At 41.0% G+C, this 16,339-nt stretch overlaps 1 protein-coding gene across 2 annotated transcripts in view; it reads right to left on the bottom strand.

The window, feature by feature from the left end:
* LOC145993740 (synaptotagmin-10-like) overlaps positions 1-16,339 on the bottom strand; it is a 232,718-nt gene that overhangs the window by 116,703 nt on the left and 99,676 nt on the right. For both annotated transcript variants that reach the window (XM_083129489.1, XM_083129490.1), the window contains exons 2-3: positions 8,546-8,790; positions 3,758-3,907 (exon numbers count right to left, since the gene is read on the bottom strand). In XM_083129489.1, the coding sequence (XP_082985615.1) occupies positions 3,758-3,907; positions 8,546-8,790 (395 nt within the window). The remainder of the gene's footprint in view (positions 1-3,757; positions 3,908-8,545; positions 8,791-16,339) is intronic.

The following is a 16,339-nucleotide window of genomic DNA, read 5'->3' as shown; positions in this document are numbered from 1 at the left end:
CTGTGTGAATTTCCCAATTGTGTTCATGCTGGTTCATGCCCATTCGACGCAAGTTACTCATATAGAAAAGCTGACGTAAGGAAATAAATGGAAGGTGATGTGTCCCGGGAACATTTGCTGTTTTGAAGAAATGCCTTTCAATGAATAAATATAATAAAATCAATTACATTGCACATTTATTTGGGTGTGCACGTGCGAGTGCGCGAATAGGCAGCAGGCGCTACTGGACCGACCTCTCCCTGGGGCACTTTTGTGTCATCCCTGACCTTTCGAGCAAATACTGTCAGTTTGTATCACATGTATTACAAAGACCAACTCTACAACGAGATCTTTCATTCTCTTAAACCTCCGAACACACGGGGTTGTGCTCCGACGTCGCAACAGCGCGAACTTCTGCCACCCGCCAAATTTCATGGCCCTGCGTTTAGGCCTGACAATTCAATACCATTACGAAAGCATTCCTTCTAATGATTGTTTTACACAATATATTACCATCAAGCTGTCTCGGCGACAAAGGGATTGAGTAGTTGGCTCATCGCAGCAGTAGGTTCCGGGTTCGGGTCCTGATCTTGCCATGGCATATATCCATTCATCAATTTCAATATCCAAATGATCCAAAAATGGTAGAAAAAGTAACGCAGGGTAAATAAAATACAAACTCAAGCACTAGGTTAGAGAAAACGTCCATTCTAAATATTTCCCCAGCGCTGGCCACACAGTGATAGCACCAGTGAGACCACATTGACATTTTATAACGTGCGGAGCTCGTCGTGTCGGGTTGCGGCTGTTAGGGACGAGGGTGGGTTTCAGATCGATTATCTTAATTGGACGAAAATTGAGATAATTTCTCGAAGGAATGCTTCGCCACGAACGTACAGAACCGAAATTTACACTTTCTGCCCGTGGTTCGAGACCACAAGATGGAAAAAAATGATGGTTGTAAATTTATGTTCCCTTCTGCGCTAGAATCAGTGATTTCTCCAGGGAATCGTCCAAAATTCACAGCGGAGCGCTGGAGAACTTTCAGCTTAAAGCGATACCAGTGGAGGAATGGGATTCGTGGTTGTTGAAAGTGGATTTTTTAAAAATTTAAAATATGAATAAATTGAACTTCTTCATTCCTCATTTTTGTTTTAATTTATTTTAGCACGTCGTCCGTTAAAATTGTAAACAAGTAAGGTGATAGTATATCGCCCTGTCTTACTCCGGCTGTAACTTCAAACTCCTCTGATTTATTTTTGCTTGTCCTTACATAACTTCTGCATTCCTTGTAAAAACTTTGTATAGCTTTTATTAGTTCTTGGTTTATTCCCTTTCTCTTAATACTTTTCATAACACATGCCGAGGAACTCTATCAAAGGCTTTCTGGAAATCAATGAAACATAAGTATAATTCTCTATCATATTCAATGAGGAAGTTCTAAGTAGGATATTGGAGAATGATAGCAGTAAATATTTCAGAGCTGCTGTATGCAGATGATATAGTTCTCTTTGCTAACTCATATGCAAACTTACAAAGAAACTTGAATATTATAAATAATAGCCTATTAAATAAAAATAGCCAAAGAAGAGAAGCCATGCATAATAGAGTTTGGAAACGAATAACTGGAACAAGTTAAGGGTTTTATATACCTCAGAATCACCATCAACACCAATGGAAGAATAGATTGAAAATTAAATACAAGAATAGAAAACACAAACAAACTACATTCTCGTATCAATCAGTGGTTTCTAGGAAAGAAAGAAATTAGCCAGAAAACCAAAACAGCAATATATAAATCAACGTATTTACCAACTATGCTACATGGGAGCGAATCGTGGGTATTGACAAGTAAGCATATACAGACAGCGGAAATTAAATATTTAAGAAGAGTGGTTGGAAAAATAAGGAGATAGAATTAGGAATCAAACGATGAGAATAACGCTAAATTCAAAGCCAGTGGAACAAAATGTCATCGAGGCACAACTGAGATGCTTTGGCCATGTTAATAGAATGAAGGATGGAAGAATACCAAAGGAAATATGGGAGGCAAGATCAAGAGAAATAGGAAAGAAGATGCCGCAAGGAAGACCTCGGCAAACATGGAACAAGAACATTGAGCAGACCCTGACCACAAGAGGCATTAAATGGGATGAAGCAAGGAAGCTTGCTTTGGATCGTAACCAAAACCTTAAAGTATAAATTGAACTATTTGGCTGAGTGCTTTGAATTGGGAAGGGAATAAGATACGAAAACTGTTCTCCGATGGCGTAGTGGTAACGTCGTCGCCTTGTAATCAAGGGCTCCCGGGTTCTATAATCACTAGATGCACGTAGTGTTTCGGATGCGACTTGAAACTATAGATCCAGTCCCGATTAGCCTATCTGTGCATGAAACAAACTTAAGCAAACTCAAACGAGACGAAAACCGAGACGAATCTCGATTTCCTCTCGAAATTGAGACTAGACCAGACCTCATCCATGTTTTTATTGAAAATTCATACATGAAAACAGACGTCTACAGACGGGCCTCCCCGTAGCGGTAACGCCATCGCCTTCTAACCAAGGGCTCCCTGGTTCGATACACGGTGGAGGCATATGGCACAGTGGTTCAGATTCCACTTTAAACTGTATGTCCAGTTCCGATTAGCCTCTTTGTGCATAAAGTGGTCTTAAAACTTCAATTCAATTCAACCAGTCTGTAGACGCTAATCGGATAATTCCGTTGCTCCCACAGTATCTACTTATAACGGAACAAACTGGACACTATATGCACAGGCACACGCACGCACACACAGGGTGATTCAGGAGGTACTTGAAATAATTTTGGAGGTGAAAGTATTGCTGATTCTATGCATGATTGCATGGTGCCTTCTGCGATGAAGCAGACACTGATGGATCTCAATGACCAAGAGCGTAGCCAGATTTAATTTGTGAGTATTTTGTCTTTTCTAGAGATCAATGGGGGTGGGGTATACACGTGCCACATGTTTACGCTTTTTATTTTTGCCTCTAAATATCGTCAATTCTTAATTAACATAGTAAAGTACGCTGTTGCGATACAGTACATGGCTACTTTAAGGGACGAAGTATGTGGCAAGAAGGGATTTTGAATTCTCATTTACGCTCATACCAGTGTAGAGACACAGTGGTGCATGCTACGTTGAATATTCAAGCACTTAGATTGAAAAACACTTATTTCCAACAGTTTTCCTCTCTTTCCATTTTTCGCTATCTGCACAAATAATGGAGTTGCCTTTTCGTGCCTGACTTTTTAATCTATGTACACTGATCGGCAATAAAAGTGGGACATCTAGATCTCTAGATCCTGAAATAGCTCCTTCCATGCAATGCATTATGTGTTACCTAACTGTACGGCGTTATAGCAACTTTCCAATACGAAGTTCTGCTATAACCGGGGAGTTACGCAACACACATGTGCATTGCAAGGAAGGATGTGTTTCAGGATCTCCGTGTCCCATTTTTATTGGCAGTGACTGTACGTGTAACTCGGTACAATACAGATATCCTAATTTCGAATCCTCATTAGGACAAAATGGAAGAAAATTAAATTAACAAATGAATCTCGCTGAGAATGAGAGACATTAGATTATGAGCTAAAAAGCTTACATGCTGAAAATTAGATGGAGCTTCGTTTCATTAACAATGGAAAAGCTCGGCATTGGCTGATTCTATTACCCGCTTGTTACGAAGTCATTTGCTCTATTACGTCACTATTTACTTAATGTTGTTATCACTCGAAAAGAATGAACACTTACCTTTATAACTCCGATCCCAGGTTCTGTTTTCTTATGTTCCAAGCTGCAAACTGCAAACTCAACGTTAGAAAGGTCCAATCGATGAGACAGCTGTCTCTGGAATGATTGATGTCTCATCGGCACGGAGGGTAGGGTAGTCTGTCGCAGAACCTGTAATTAAAGAAAATATTATACATTTTTGCTGTACATGCCAGTGTTTCCACGTCAAGGAAAACTTCCTTTTTTCAGAGAAATTGGGAGAACATTTTAAGCGGAAAGGAAATTTGGTATCAAAATTTTAGCGAAATTTGAAGATATCAGACTCAATATTGGCACATATTATATCTATAATTTTTGTTATTACTTCTACAGAGCATTCGCTGACATTCGCTACGAGACTCGGCGGCAAGCGGCCCGGCATCAGCGCTTGTCTTTCCCGGTGAACGGGTCCGCGACAGTCGGTAGAGTCGGCTATTAAAATTACAGTTTTCATATTGTGTACTCGTACTAACCTTGACTACAGAAGGTGTTGAAAATGATGTCCCTCTGTTGCAACACATTCCTGGCATCTCCGAAGGAAATTGGCATTTACACGTGCAACTTCGTCTACTGTAATTCTCTCGATTTTTCGTACAATACTCTCTTTTAACTCGCGCATGGTGTGCGGGTTGTCTTTGTATACTTTATTTTTTAGATTTCCCCATTTTTCTTTCCACTTTTATTCAGAACTGACCCTGTTACTCTAAACTTTTTTACGAGGTTTAATATAATGGTGCTATGTGGAACGGGAACACCAGGAAATTTCGTTCCTAAACGTCGTCGCACTTCTTCACAATTCCTCTTTCCGAAGTAACACTCGACAAGATAAATCCTTTGTTGTAATGTAAACTTTTGTGGTGCCATATTAAGCCACAATCTTCAGCACACGGACACGACACAACACAACTTCCGAGGGAGGATTATACTGGCGTCAGTCTGCAACGTCAACAGAAATGGAAAGAGAGCGAAGGTAGGGAGAGCGAAAGAAGCTGTAGCGTGCGACTGTCGCGGACTCGTTCATCGGGAAGCACAAGCGCTGATGCCGGGCCGCTTGCCGCCGAGTCTCGTAGCGAATGTCCGGGAATGCTCTGTATTTCCACTCCTATATAGTTTTTTCTCGTGTCGTAAAGCCCGTGAGGGACAGTACCTACCTACCGACTGCCCACGCCTCACTCCTACCGGAGATGGGAGAGAGATCTTCCAACCGGTTAAGGGGTGATGTGTGGTCAGCACGACGAACCACCAGTCGTTGTAGGTTTTCTGTGGCCGGGTTACGTAGGTCCGTAATTTCCTCATCATAGTGAATGGCCACCGGTCCCATACACAGGCCAAAATCTCAAGAGAAAAGGTCTTACGCTTCTACCAGGAGACTCAAATCCTCGTGCGTCCCGTAGCCGGGCACAAAATCTTGCGTCGTAGACCGCACGGTACGAGACACTCCTTTTAAATATAAGCTTATGTAATAGGTTAATAGTGAAGCTGAGGCTGAATGATGAACTTATGAAATGGATGATGAAATAAACGCAATTATACATTCATGCCTGGCCAGGGTTCGAACCTGAGACATCTGATCCCTTAGCGAGGAGATTCTGTAATTAATTTAATATTTTTCATATATACGAACATGGTCTAGAAAGACACTGTTGTTTATTACTATTTTCGTGCTATTTCTTCACATGAAGGCAAGAATTGTGTGAAGTTTGGGAATTGTTCCTTTGCATAGGGAAATTGTGCCCTCAGATTGTGGCAACACTGGCATATACGCAGAAGGCCAATGGCCGGCACATACCAAGAGAAGCTGTAACCTTGAACCTTTCTCGATAATGAGCCGATGTACTCATATTTATATATAATTTTTGATTCCTTAACGGAAAGTGTCTATTACATGATCATTTCCGATGTTCTTGAACAAATTAAGAAGAGCTGCTGTGGTCCAGTAGGTAGAGTATCTGACTGTCACGCGGGAAGACCTAAGTTCCATTTCCCGGGCTGGGTGAATTTGGTGGGAATTTTCCCAGCGAGAGCAGCTCTGGGGGTTCACCTATCCTCTAATAAATGGCTATATAGGGGCAAATCTGGGAAGGCAAAGGCGATCGGAGTGTGGTGCTCATCACATCTCCTCCGCACTGGACGGAGATTATGAATGTTTGGGACCCTACCTCCCCCTTCCCCCACAAGCCTTCACGGTAAGAAGTAGATTTACCTTAACCTAAACATGCTAGAATGTGTTATTGCTTCTGATGGAACTTGTTTTTCGAAACGATAAACAGATGGTGTTGATACCAGCTTTGGGGTCCATGCAAAACTGGAAAGCGATTATATATGTATCGAGTTTCATAACTTCTCAGCTCCATCATTTTAACAAGTTATATCTTTTAAACATAAAAAATAACCATCACTGTCTACAACGTAATATGTATTAGATTGTTATATCACTTTAGTGTTCAATTCTTGAATTTATATAATGATTAGATTTCTGTTTCGATTGCATTTCACAAACCCAGCAAAATAAATATATTTCCTCTATTTCCTGTTCAGCAGTGCTACCTCCATTTGGTGCAAGGAGCATAGATCTTAATCTTAAACTCAGCTAGCTTATCTACAGGGTAGGGTTCTTTGTATAGACAACGAAACCAGAAAGGATGTCTTCCAATGGAGACGTTTAAACGAATATATTATTTAAACACAGGATACATGGAGTAAGAATATTTACATGATTACTTTCTTCTATAATTCTCGTTTACAGTCAATTTTCATCTCAATATGCTTTTTATTATTTCTTTTCTCTATTTGAATATTCTTCTATCTGGACATCCTTCTTAATGGACGTTCTGGATCTGGACTTCCTTCTTGTCTTCTTTGTGAACTTCCTTCTGGATTTCAATTTATTTATGTTTTGACGATTTCCTTTATCCTTTTCCAGCTTTTTCCTTTAAGCTTTGGGAATAATACTAATATCCTCCCTTGCGGCTGCGATTGGAACGCGCCAACACTGACTGGGTACAAGAGAGTGCATACTTGGTGCAAACGACTGACACGCGCATCCAAGTAGGTGCTACGGTTGAAACGCGCAACCAAAAGTGCTGTGGGGCGTCGACTGGAACGCGCCGCCACTGATGTAAACAAAATTTCCACTATGGAAATGATAAATCAATCAGACAGATGAATTATCTGTTCAAAGACGCAAATTTATATCAGTGCTTTGACTTCTTTAGTTTTCTGATCAATTTACATATGATCACTGGTTTAATTTATCGCGTATATACATTCATTTATTTCTTTTATATTTATTCTTTATCTTCTTATAGTAGATTATATTGTTTTTCATATTTCCAATTTGCTTTGTTCTTATTTATAAGGCTTAGTCTTGCATAAGGTTATTCACATTAGTCTTGCACGCCTGGTGCTGCCATCTCTATTCCTCTTTGGCAAACTATTTACATTATTTGGCCCTATTGGGTACGTAACAGCAGATATTTTCACGCTTCAAAATGTCTCTATTTCTTTTAAATTTTTAATACTTTCATTCTTTTTCTGTGTTCTTTAAGCTAATATCAACGAAGAAGTCTGTGTTAAAGGCAATCTCGAAGAAAGTCTAAAAAAAGTTTCGTCACAAGTTTGTCGCCATTTTGAACAAAGTCGACATATTGGATTTCTGCAATTGTTCATAAAATTATCTTTTGTACCGGAACTATTTACCTAAAGGGGAATACAGTTTGTTTCAAATTGTTCATATTGAAACTAGCTTTCATTTTAATACAAGAATTATTAAGTCTAGAAGAAATACGCCCCTAGCAAACGGAAAATAAAGGAACATTCACGAAAACGTCATGGTTTGAAACCCAGAACTTCTGCTTTAAAGCGCATTGTATTAGCCACTACACCACAGAGCTAAGAGCGAATAATGTTAATACTACTTGTCAATATTTTTGTTGTTTTTGTGTTCAGTATCCTGTTACCATGTTCACGTGATTCCTACCATAAGACACAAAATTGCAAAATGTTCTTGTTGAGGGTGTAATCTTTCAACTCCTCAAATTCCCTAGTTCGTCTTCAGCTAGGAAACCCAAGAATGATTTCCTGTTTTAGACACCCGAGACCTTTATTGAATTTCCTGTACACGCAGACGCACCGAGCTACCTTCGTACAATTGACGTCACTGAAACTGTACATCCGAAAAAAGAAAGGTTAATTATACTGCAACGCGAGATACATTCGGTGCTTGCTTGGCGTTCTATCCTATACAAAATAAACGCCAGAGGCAAATTAGGCCTCTATACCAAATAGAGAACGCTTTCAAAGCGGTCCGCGCAATATAAAAAATACGCGCAGTTTAATTCGTGGAAGTGGTGAATGGAATGCTGTAATTAATTGAGAGTAATAATTATAATGTAGCTCTGACGTCAGTAGCCGAGGAATCATGTTTATGTTTGTTCAGGATGTAACCTTTTACCTTTCTGCAAATGTAGACTGAGAACTGTCTGACGAGTAGGGTGGATGATGCACTGAAACTCCAGATCCTTCATAACAGACAGGCTTGTGTGAAGGAGCATTGTCCTGCAGAAACAGAATACCTTCGCAAATTGTTCCCCGCCATGTTTCATTCAGTACTTAAAAACAAATGAAAAAAATAGTGTTGTGATCCTGAAAATTGGCACATTTCGCTGTGATGTAACACAGTTTACAGCTACAAGCGGGAACTTTTCAGCCTTCCCTCGTACTTTTCCTTGCATGCACAGTATAAATAAGGAAGTAATATGAGTGACCAACCTTTTTGCTGTCCTTATTATCCTGCACGTATTCCTGGGTTGCCGTTTCGTGGTTCAAATCTGGCAGGGAATGGCTTATCCTGATTGCAGCCTGCTTGGGACTTTCCGAACCGCTCTCCCTTCTTCGTCCCTTGCTCCACCACTTGGATGCGCATTGGTAGCTGACGGCAGTCAGGAGGACTAGCGTCACGAAGGCCATTATTAACCCTCCAAGTATCATGTACGGTAGCGTGCCGAGAACATCGTCTGAAATAAGAAGAGAAAACAGATCATCAATTGTTCATCTAGGTTTGAAAAGTGACGTCATATATACACTGTAAAATATTGATGGAAGAAGAGAGCTTGCAGACCGAAGCGACACGACAAGCTGCACGTGTTGCTCGGACTGACCCAATTCCTCAATAGCCCCGTCTAGTCCGCCGAAATTTTTGACACTAGGTGTCAGACTGGCGCAGGGAAATGACGTTCAACCAAGTAGACGGATAACGGTGTTCAAGTTCAGAAGATTCAACAAATGCCTGTCTGCTGCTTTAAACGGTAATTTGATTAGTTACCACGCACCACGTGACCATACATCAGCACACTACACCGCTCCAGAGCATATTGCAAACTGTGCAAGCACCAAATACACTACTTGACACCAAATGAACGAAGTAGATGAGTCGGTGTTGCACCGTGTAAGCTACTAGACGCACGAGTGCAGAAAGGGTAAAAAAATGCAGCGAGCTAGACGGGGCTAATATCGTGCATCGTGTAGTCTCGGTTTGCTGGTTGCGCATGCGCAGCGAATTCTTTTGTTTATAGACTGTAGCAGTCCGTGTCGCTTCGGTGTGAAACCTCGTGTAGTTTGTCGCTTCGGTCTGAATGCTCCCAAGAATCGTCAATTTTATCTTTCCTCTACTGTAAAGATTACCGTGACCGTTTTCAAAGTGTTAAAAACCATTACATATTTATATCAGTTTCTTAAAAATGCATGTAATTGTAATCTTTATGCATGATAAAATATAGAAATTTAAATTTTAAAAGTTTGTCTAGTTTTTGCACACTAACGGGTAGACTTTTTAATATAGTAAATTCAGACGAAGACATCATCGAAATATTGAGCACAACACTAAAAGTTGACAGCATAATCAATCTTTCAGTTACTTAGATGAGAGGTTACAGGCACACACTATAGCGTGACGTTGGCTAGCAGAGAACAATGGCCGCTGTCGTATCTGGCCGGAGCGGCAAGTGCTTTGCTTACATATATTTTACCACGACATCTGTTGGCTTTATTCAGAACTAGGACCACGACAAACTAGCCACGTTCAATAACATTTGAATTCGGTAAATTTTGCTCTGTATGATTGCGCGTGGGCTATACTGTATTTAATCTTGTATGCGTTATTTACAATGCTTAAATAAGCGCCACGAACTCGTGAAACGCAATTGCTATATACGTAATCACATTACAAACTTCACCTTGTGAAATTGTGTACTTAGTACACTCAGATCACTTAGTACTCCGACAGTTTGTTTCTTTAGACAGCATATTTGCAGATGATACAATTCAACCTACAATTGTATCAATATACGCTGTATAAAACACACCTTATTACTAACTTCGTTGACTGTACGTACTTCTAATCTTCCCAGCTGTTTATCATCCATGTTGGGAGATGATGATAGTTTTTTAACAAATGTTTTTAGCTTTTTGAGAAGATTTTAGACTAGCCTTACCATTTTAATGTGTTGTATTTGTTCTGTGCAGTCGTACACTTTCAATTTTTCTTAAGTGGCCCTTTGCACCCCACTTTTCTGACATTAAGTTAAGGGTTTTTGATAAGATGATGTACTTCTTATATACTTTGAAGGGTGCAAAGTGGCCACACGTGCCGACTTTCTAAAAAAAAATTAATTCATCCATTCGTATCTCAACTTTGTATAAGCAACTGATGGAGAAAAAATGCACTGAAGTTTCCATAAATGCAGCACACGCTCGATAGCTAATGTTTGAGTGTCGTCAAAGAGCAAAGCGCTGTCTGGCATATCTCCTCTGACGTCATCCTTTCTGGGAAGATATGGAAGACCTTGTCCAGATCACAAAGAAGTTGTCCTGAAAGCTAGGAAATATAAAGGCGCGGCTGAAATACGACACGACATCCGCTTGGGTCGTCCGCCTATGATATACTGCTGAAATCTTGGCAAATGGAAGAATGGGTGAAGTTTAAGAGTGGCTTGGGAAGAAACAGAGAATGGGAGCAACAGAGACGGAGAGGCAGACAATAGAAGTGAGAGAGATAAAGCCAGGCACTAAAAGAGAGAGGGAGAGAGATAGCACAGAGGGGCAAAGAATAGAACTGCGCGTGGAAAAAGGACGCAAGACATTCGATATATAAGTTTCAGTTTTTGTTTTAAATCCACTTTATGCACAGAAAGGCAAATCTGGACTGGACCTACAGTTGAAAGTAGGATCCGAACAACACTACATGTACGACTCCATAGTGTATCGAACCCGGGGCCCCTTGATTACAAGGCGACAACGATACCAAATGCCATTAGAGAAACTCTAAGTCCACTTTATGCTCAGATAGGCTAATTGGGACTGGACCTACAGTTTAAAGTGGGATCCGAACCACTATGCCATAGGAGAAGCCTCGAATGTGAATGAGAGATTAAGGAAAAAGAGAGGACAAGAAAAATAAAGTTGGAGAATGAGAGATTGATTGATTTGTTTATTTTTCTTCGCTTTTCTACCACTTTTGTCTAATTGGGAAGATGAAGATGGATGATGATATGATGAAACTGATGAAGGGGCACTCGCAAAGAACAGCCATCCCCAGGCCTGGATTCGAACCCGGAACCGCCACTGAGGTAGGCTAAGAAAATAAGCTAGAGTGAGATAAAGAAGTGTGCAAGAATAAGAAAATAATATGGAGAGAGAGAGAGAAAGATTGTTAAGATAAAGAGATAGAGATCATAAGAGAGAAAGAAGGGAATGAGAGAATATGAAGATTAGAGAGATATAGTTAGAGATATCGAAAGAGAAAGAGATTAAAAGAATAAGGGATACTGAGTGAGAGAGAATTAGAGAATCATAGAACGTGAAAGTAAGAAGGAATAACTGAGTAAGAGAGACAAGGAGCAGAAGAAATATAAAAACACATACGAAGAGAAATACAAGATGGAAGAAGAGGGAGAGAGTTAGGAAACTGAAAAGGACGGAGACAGATGCTATGAGAAAAAAAGAGAACGGGAAGAAACAGAAGCAGAAGAAAAGAGCATCAGAAGAGAAATACAGCGACATCTTCTCCAGTGCCAGAACAATTTCTCTCCTCCCACGAGGCTTCCGTGGATGAAGAAACGAGAAACTTCGAGCGAAGAGACTCGTAACGCCTGAGGCTGACACAATCATGGAATTAAAGTAGGTTATAAATTAACCGAAAAGAGCAGTGAGACGATGTCTTGCCGGGTAATGAAAGAACACGGAGAATTATGGAGGTTGGCTTTCGGCGAAAGGACAACGACATGTTCTCCTATCCTCCTGCTTCCAAACCGCCGGGTTAATGAATATGCTAACATTTTCGAAGATTGCTGCAATGTTGAAAGGGTGGAAAGCTTGTCTTATTCGTGGCTGAATAGAAGCTCTATTAGTGTCCACAATATGCAAGTACTAGAGTACTTCAATGGATCATTTTAATGTGACAAAGATCGCAGACACATGTAAAATATCCATTTTGGCAGTTTCAGCCCACAATCATCTATTTCATTTTCATGCATTACTTTATTGGTAAGGCAGACTAAACTACATTTTAACATGAGATGATGACTATTTCACTGCATTCTTTACTTCACGATCCATATTTGAGTGCCCAGTACCATATACAAATTACGCTTATACGTTTGGTACTAGGCTTCGAGAGTATACCGCTCGTTTTGCCTGTTCGAGCGTTATTCGCTCGAGCGAAGAAGCTCTCAATCCCATACGCTATCTAGTGTTGTCCGTGCTAACTATTTTGTGCTCTTCCTGCAGCACACTAATAGGCACTGTTTTACTTTTTGTAGTAGGAGCGAAGTGAACAGCTAATTAATCATTATGCTTTGGTTCAATCATACTTAGGAGATCGCGGGTTTAAACCCCGAGGACGGAGATTCTGCCTGACCTTTCTTGTGTTTTTTACATACACTCTCGGGACGGCCAAATCCGGTTATCGGATATTCCTATTATCCTAGATATCCGAATATTCGGATTACGTATCCGGACATTACAGCCTCTCCGCAAATTATTTTATTCGTATTTTTTCCGTACGGATTCTCAACAAATCTGTCATTCAGTCTGTTGTTTATCCGCTTACAGTTTCTCATCCTATTCTTTAAATGTTTGCCTTTTCCATCTGAAACAGTTCTCTGCATTACTAAGTTCAGTATTTATCACGTTTGTTAGATTATTTTTCAATGTGGGTTATTTGTGCACGGATAATCTCAAACTTTTATTTGGTAATTCTTTCCTTAATTTCAGAATCCATTCTTACCAGAATATCTTAATTAAACTTGAAAAAATAAATAGCGATCTACATTGTCTAAATATCTAGATATCCGTTGCATTAGAAACGGATATCGGATAATTCTAAATCCGCATGTCAGTTATCCTGATTGTGGCCCTCCCTAATTCATTCTGAGGTGGTACGTTTAACGGAGGATTCGGTCGGTTCTTCTAATTTGCTTGCACCCTTCCTTCTTTCGCCATATTCATTGACACTATAGTTCTTTTAATTTTCCCTTCATAACCAAGATGCGAAATTTGATACGAAATGGATATCCAAGAAATTGCAAAATGCTGTGCACCACGTTCAGTATTATCTTATTGTCCTTTTCAGAACTTTTGAACGTATAGAACTTTTATTGATTCGCTTTATTTTACTTCACTTTTCTGACACTTTTGGCTAATCGCGAATATGAGGATGAGTTGAGTCATTGTTTTAATTGATTGATTTATTTTCTGCTTTGTGCCACCTTTGGCTAATTTGCGAAGATGGGGATAAGTGATGACATGATGAAATTGATGAATGGACACTCACAAACATCCATGCCCTGGCCGGGATTCGAATCCGGTACCCCTGGCGTCGTAGCGCGATGAGCTAACCACTCCACCACGGGGACCGGTAAGTCATTGTTTAAAGTCCGCTTTATGCACAGATAGGCTAATCGGGACTTGACCTACAGTTTCAAATGGGATCCGAGCCATTGTGCAATGGGCCTCCACCGAGAATAGAACCAGGGACCTCTTGATTACAAGGCGACGACGCCATCGGGGAGGGCGTTGAGGATGAGTGATCATATGATGAAATTGTTGAGGGGGCCCAGACCAGGATTCGAACTCAGGACCCCTGGAGTCGTTGCGCTGTGTGATCACTAGGGCTCGGAAGTTAAGGAAAAATCCTTTCTTTTCTTCCTAGTGTCCGAAGACGAGGCCCAACATAATATATGTTAATTTTGGGTCATTGTAGGCCAGAAAAAGGTGGGTTTTATTTGTCCTTTTTTGCCTTTTTCGACGTTTTTTGGCTTATTGGTCCTTTTTTAGCCTTTTTTTTCAGGTCTTAACAGCTTTTTTTGCAACTTCACCTTCTTTCGACTACGTTTTTACTGCCCATTCTCAATTCGTATCATCATCAGTTCATCACCTCTTAAACATCATTTATGTAGTAAGGAAATAAAAAAAAATATATATATTTTTGGACGACTGAAGCAGGTACGGTACAAGGTCCTTTAACCGTAAGTTGTCTGGAAATGTCGCGCTGTAAGTGGCAACTTTCTCTTGTTTTGAAGCTTTCAGTTTTTCGCACTGTCCTCCATACCACCAGAATTTTGTATTTTTTTATTCATTAAATATGTAATTAAAACTGAAGTTATTAATTAATTTAGATCACATTTATACGTCCTTTTTTCTCTTTTTAGGCCCTTTTTTGATATTTTTAGATCTTTATTTTGGCTATTTTAAGGTCTTCAACTTCCTAGCCCTAGTGATAACCTATCGGCCACACAGTCTTGGTGAATGTACACCTTTGGGATTCTTTCTCTGTTATCTGTTTTGTCTTCATTCAGCTTTTTCTTCTTCTCTCTGTGCTTCTCCAGGTATTCCTGGATATTCCTCTACGTCTTGTATCTTGTGGGTTCCCATATAAGGCTATATCAATTAGAAAATTTCCTAGACAATGCACTCTCGTGCAAAACTTATGTGACAAAATATACAGTTTCAAGGTGTGATGTGTCTGAAATTTTTCTTTAAATCTACATTCTCTGTAAAGTGTGAGTAGTGCAGGTGGGACAGTTCTGCGTCATCAAGTGGGGTTCACCAAAACCTCAAAAACTCACTTTCTCTCCACGTTCCGCGCCTCATTCATTGCGCTGACGATGTTTCACAGCGAAGAAAACAGCATCAAAACCTCAAAAACTCACTTTACTCATTTGGGGTTCACCAAAAACCTCAAAAACTCACTTTTATTAATTGAGGTTCACCAAAACCTCAAAAACTCACTTTCTCTCCACGTTCCGAGCCTCATTTATTGCGCTGATACAGCGTGATGAGTAAATGCACTTTCTCATTCTTGAAGGATGAATGCACCTTATCGTAATTTTCCAAGTCCGGCCATGTTTATATATCGTGACCTTTGTAAACCTCTCGGAACGATGTGCCACACACACGCGTGCCTCTCATTATTTCTGCATTGTGACGCAAACAAACAAATAATAATTGTTTTTTTTTAGGATTCCTGGCCCCTATAACCCCGCCAGGGTGCGTGGTGCCCAACCAAAAAAAAAGGTTCTAACGGCTGCGGTTATAGATAACCACACCTCTGTAGAGTTTCACGTGTTTTTTTTCTCAAACTTCGCGACAGAAAAAAGTGACGAGGGACGCGCAAGCGGGGTGTTCTTCGAAACGAACGAGCCCCCAACGTTTTCCCGTACGGCCTGCGAATGTAAGGTTGGTTCACGTGAGCGCGAATCTCTTCGGGAATGTCTTTCAGTTCGTACATCTGACCGTACATGCTGTTCATCATCAGCTTCGCCGTGTTCTGTTTCGCGTCCATTTCGAGCAGTTTGCCCGGCGGCAAGGTCTTGCAGTTCTTGGCATCCTTGATTTTTTTACGCAAGGTCATGATCTTGCGGATGCACACGGCGTTGAGCGTGACGGGCGAGAAATACACGTGGAGATCCTCTTCCGTGCAGCCGGTGGGATTCGTGCTGCCGCGATAAACGTCCGCTTCCGTGCCTGGTTGAACGGACGTTCCGGTGTGGAATTCACGCCACTCCAAGTTCACGTTGAAGGGCGATAGCCCCGCAGCGACCATGACGCTCGGGTAGAGGGACGTGAAATCCAGCACCAAAATAATTTCGTTCTCGGTCCTGTTCTTGAGCGCCACGTTCATGTGGGGGTTGCGGTGCACGTACCCCCCGACCAACTTGTGGTGGTACTCGAGATGCTGCCGTGGGAAACACAAGCATCGCCCGTTCTGCAACGCTTCGTTGAAATAATAATGCGAAAGATGCAAGTTGAGTTGGTGCCCGCGAACCTGGTCCGCACGCAGCACGCTCTGGCAGCACGTGGAGACGATCGTTTGCACGAGTCCGTTTTTCAGAAACACGTCCCGCACCAGCATGGAATCTTGGATGTTGTACTGCAGCAGGTCGTCCATTCTGTCGTTCTCGTAGAGCGTCTGCACGGTTTCGCCCTCGGGCATCATTTTCTCCCCCAAGTTGAAATACAACGACACGTACTTCAGCGTGTACGAGGAGAGGTTCCCGAAAAGATAAC

The sequence above is a fragment of the Lepisma saccharinum genome, chromosome 10 (genome assembly GCF_977018435.1).
Source record: "Lepisma saccharinum chromosome 10, izLepSacc3.1, whole genome shotgun sequence".
In the NCBI taxonomy this organism is placed as follows: domain Eukaryota; kingdom Metazoa; phylum Arthropoda; class Insecta; order Zygentoma; family Lepismatidae; genus Lepisma; species Lepisma saccharinum.
Note: the sequence above shows the minus strand (reverse complement) of the source record. Positions and strands in the feature narration are given on the sequence as shown.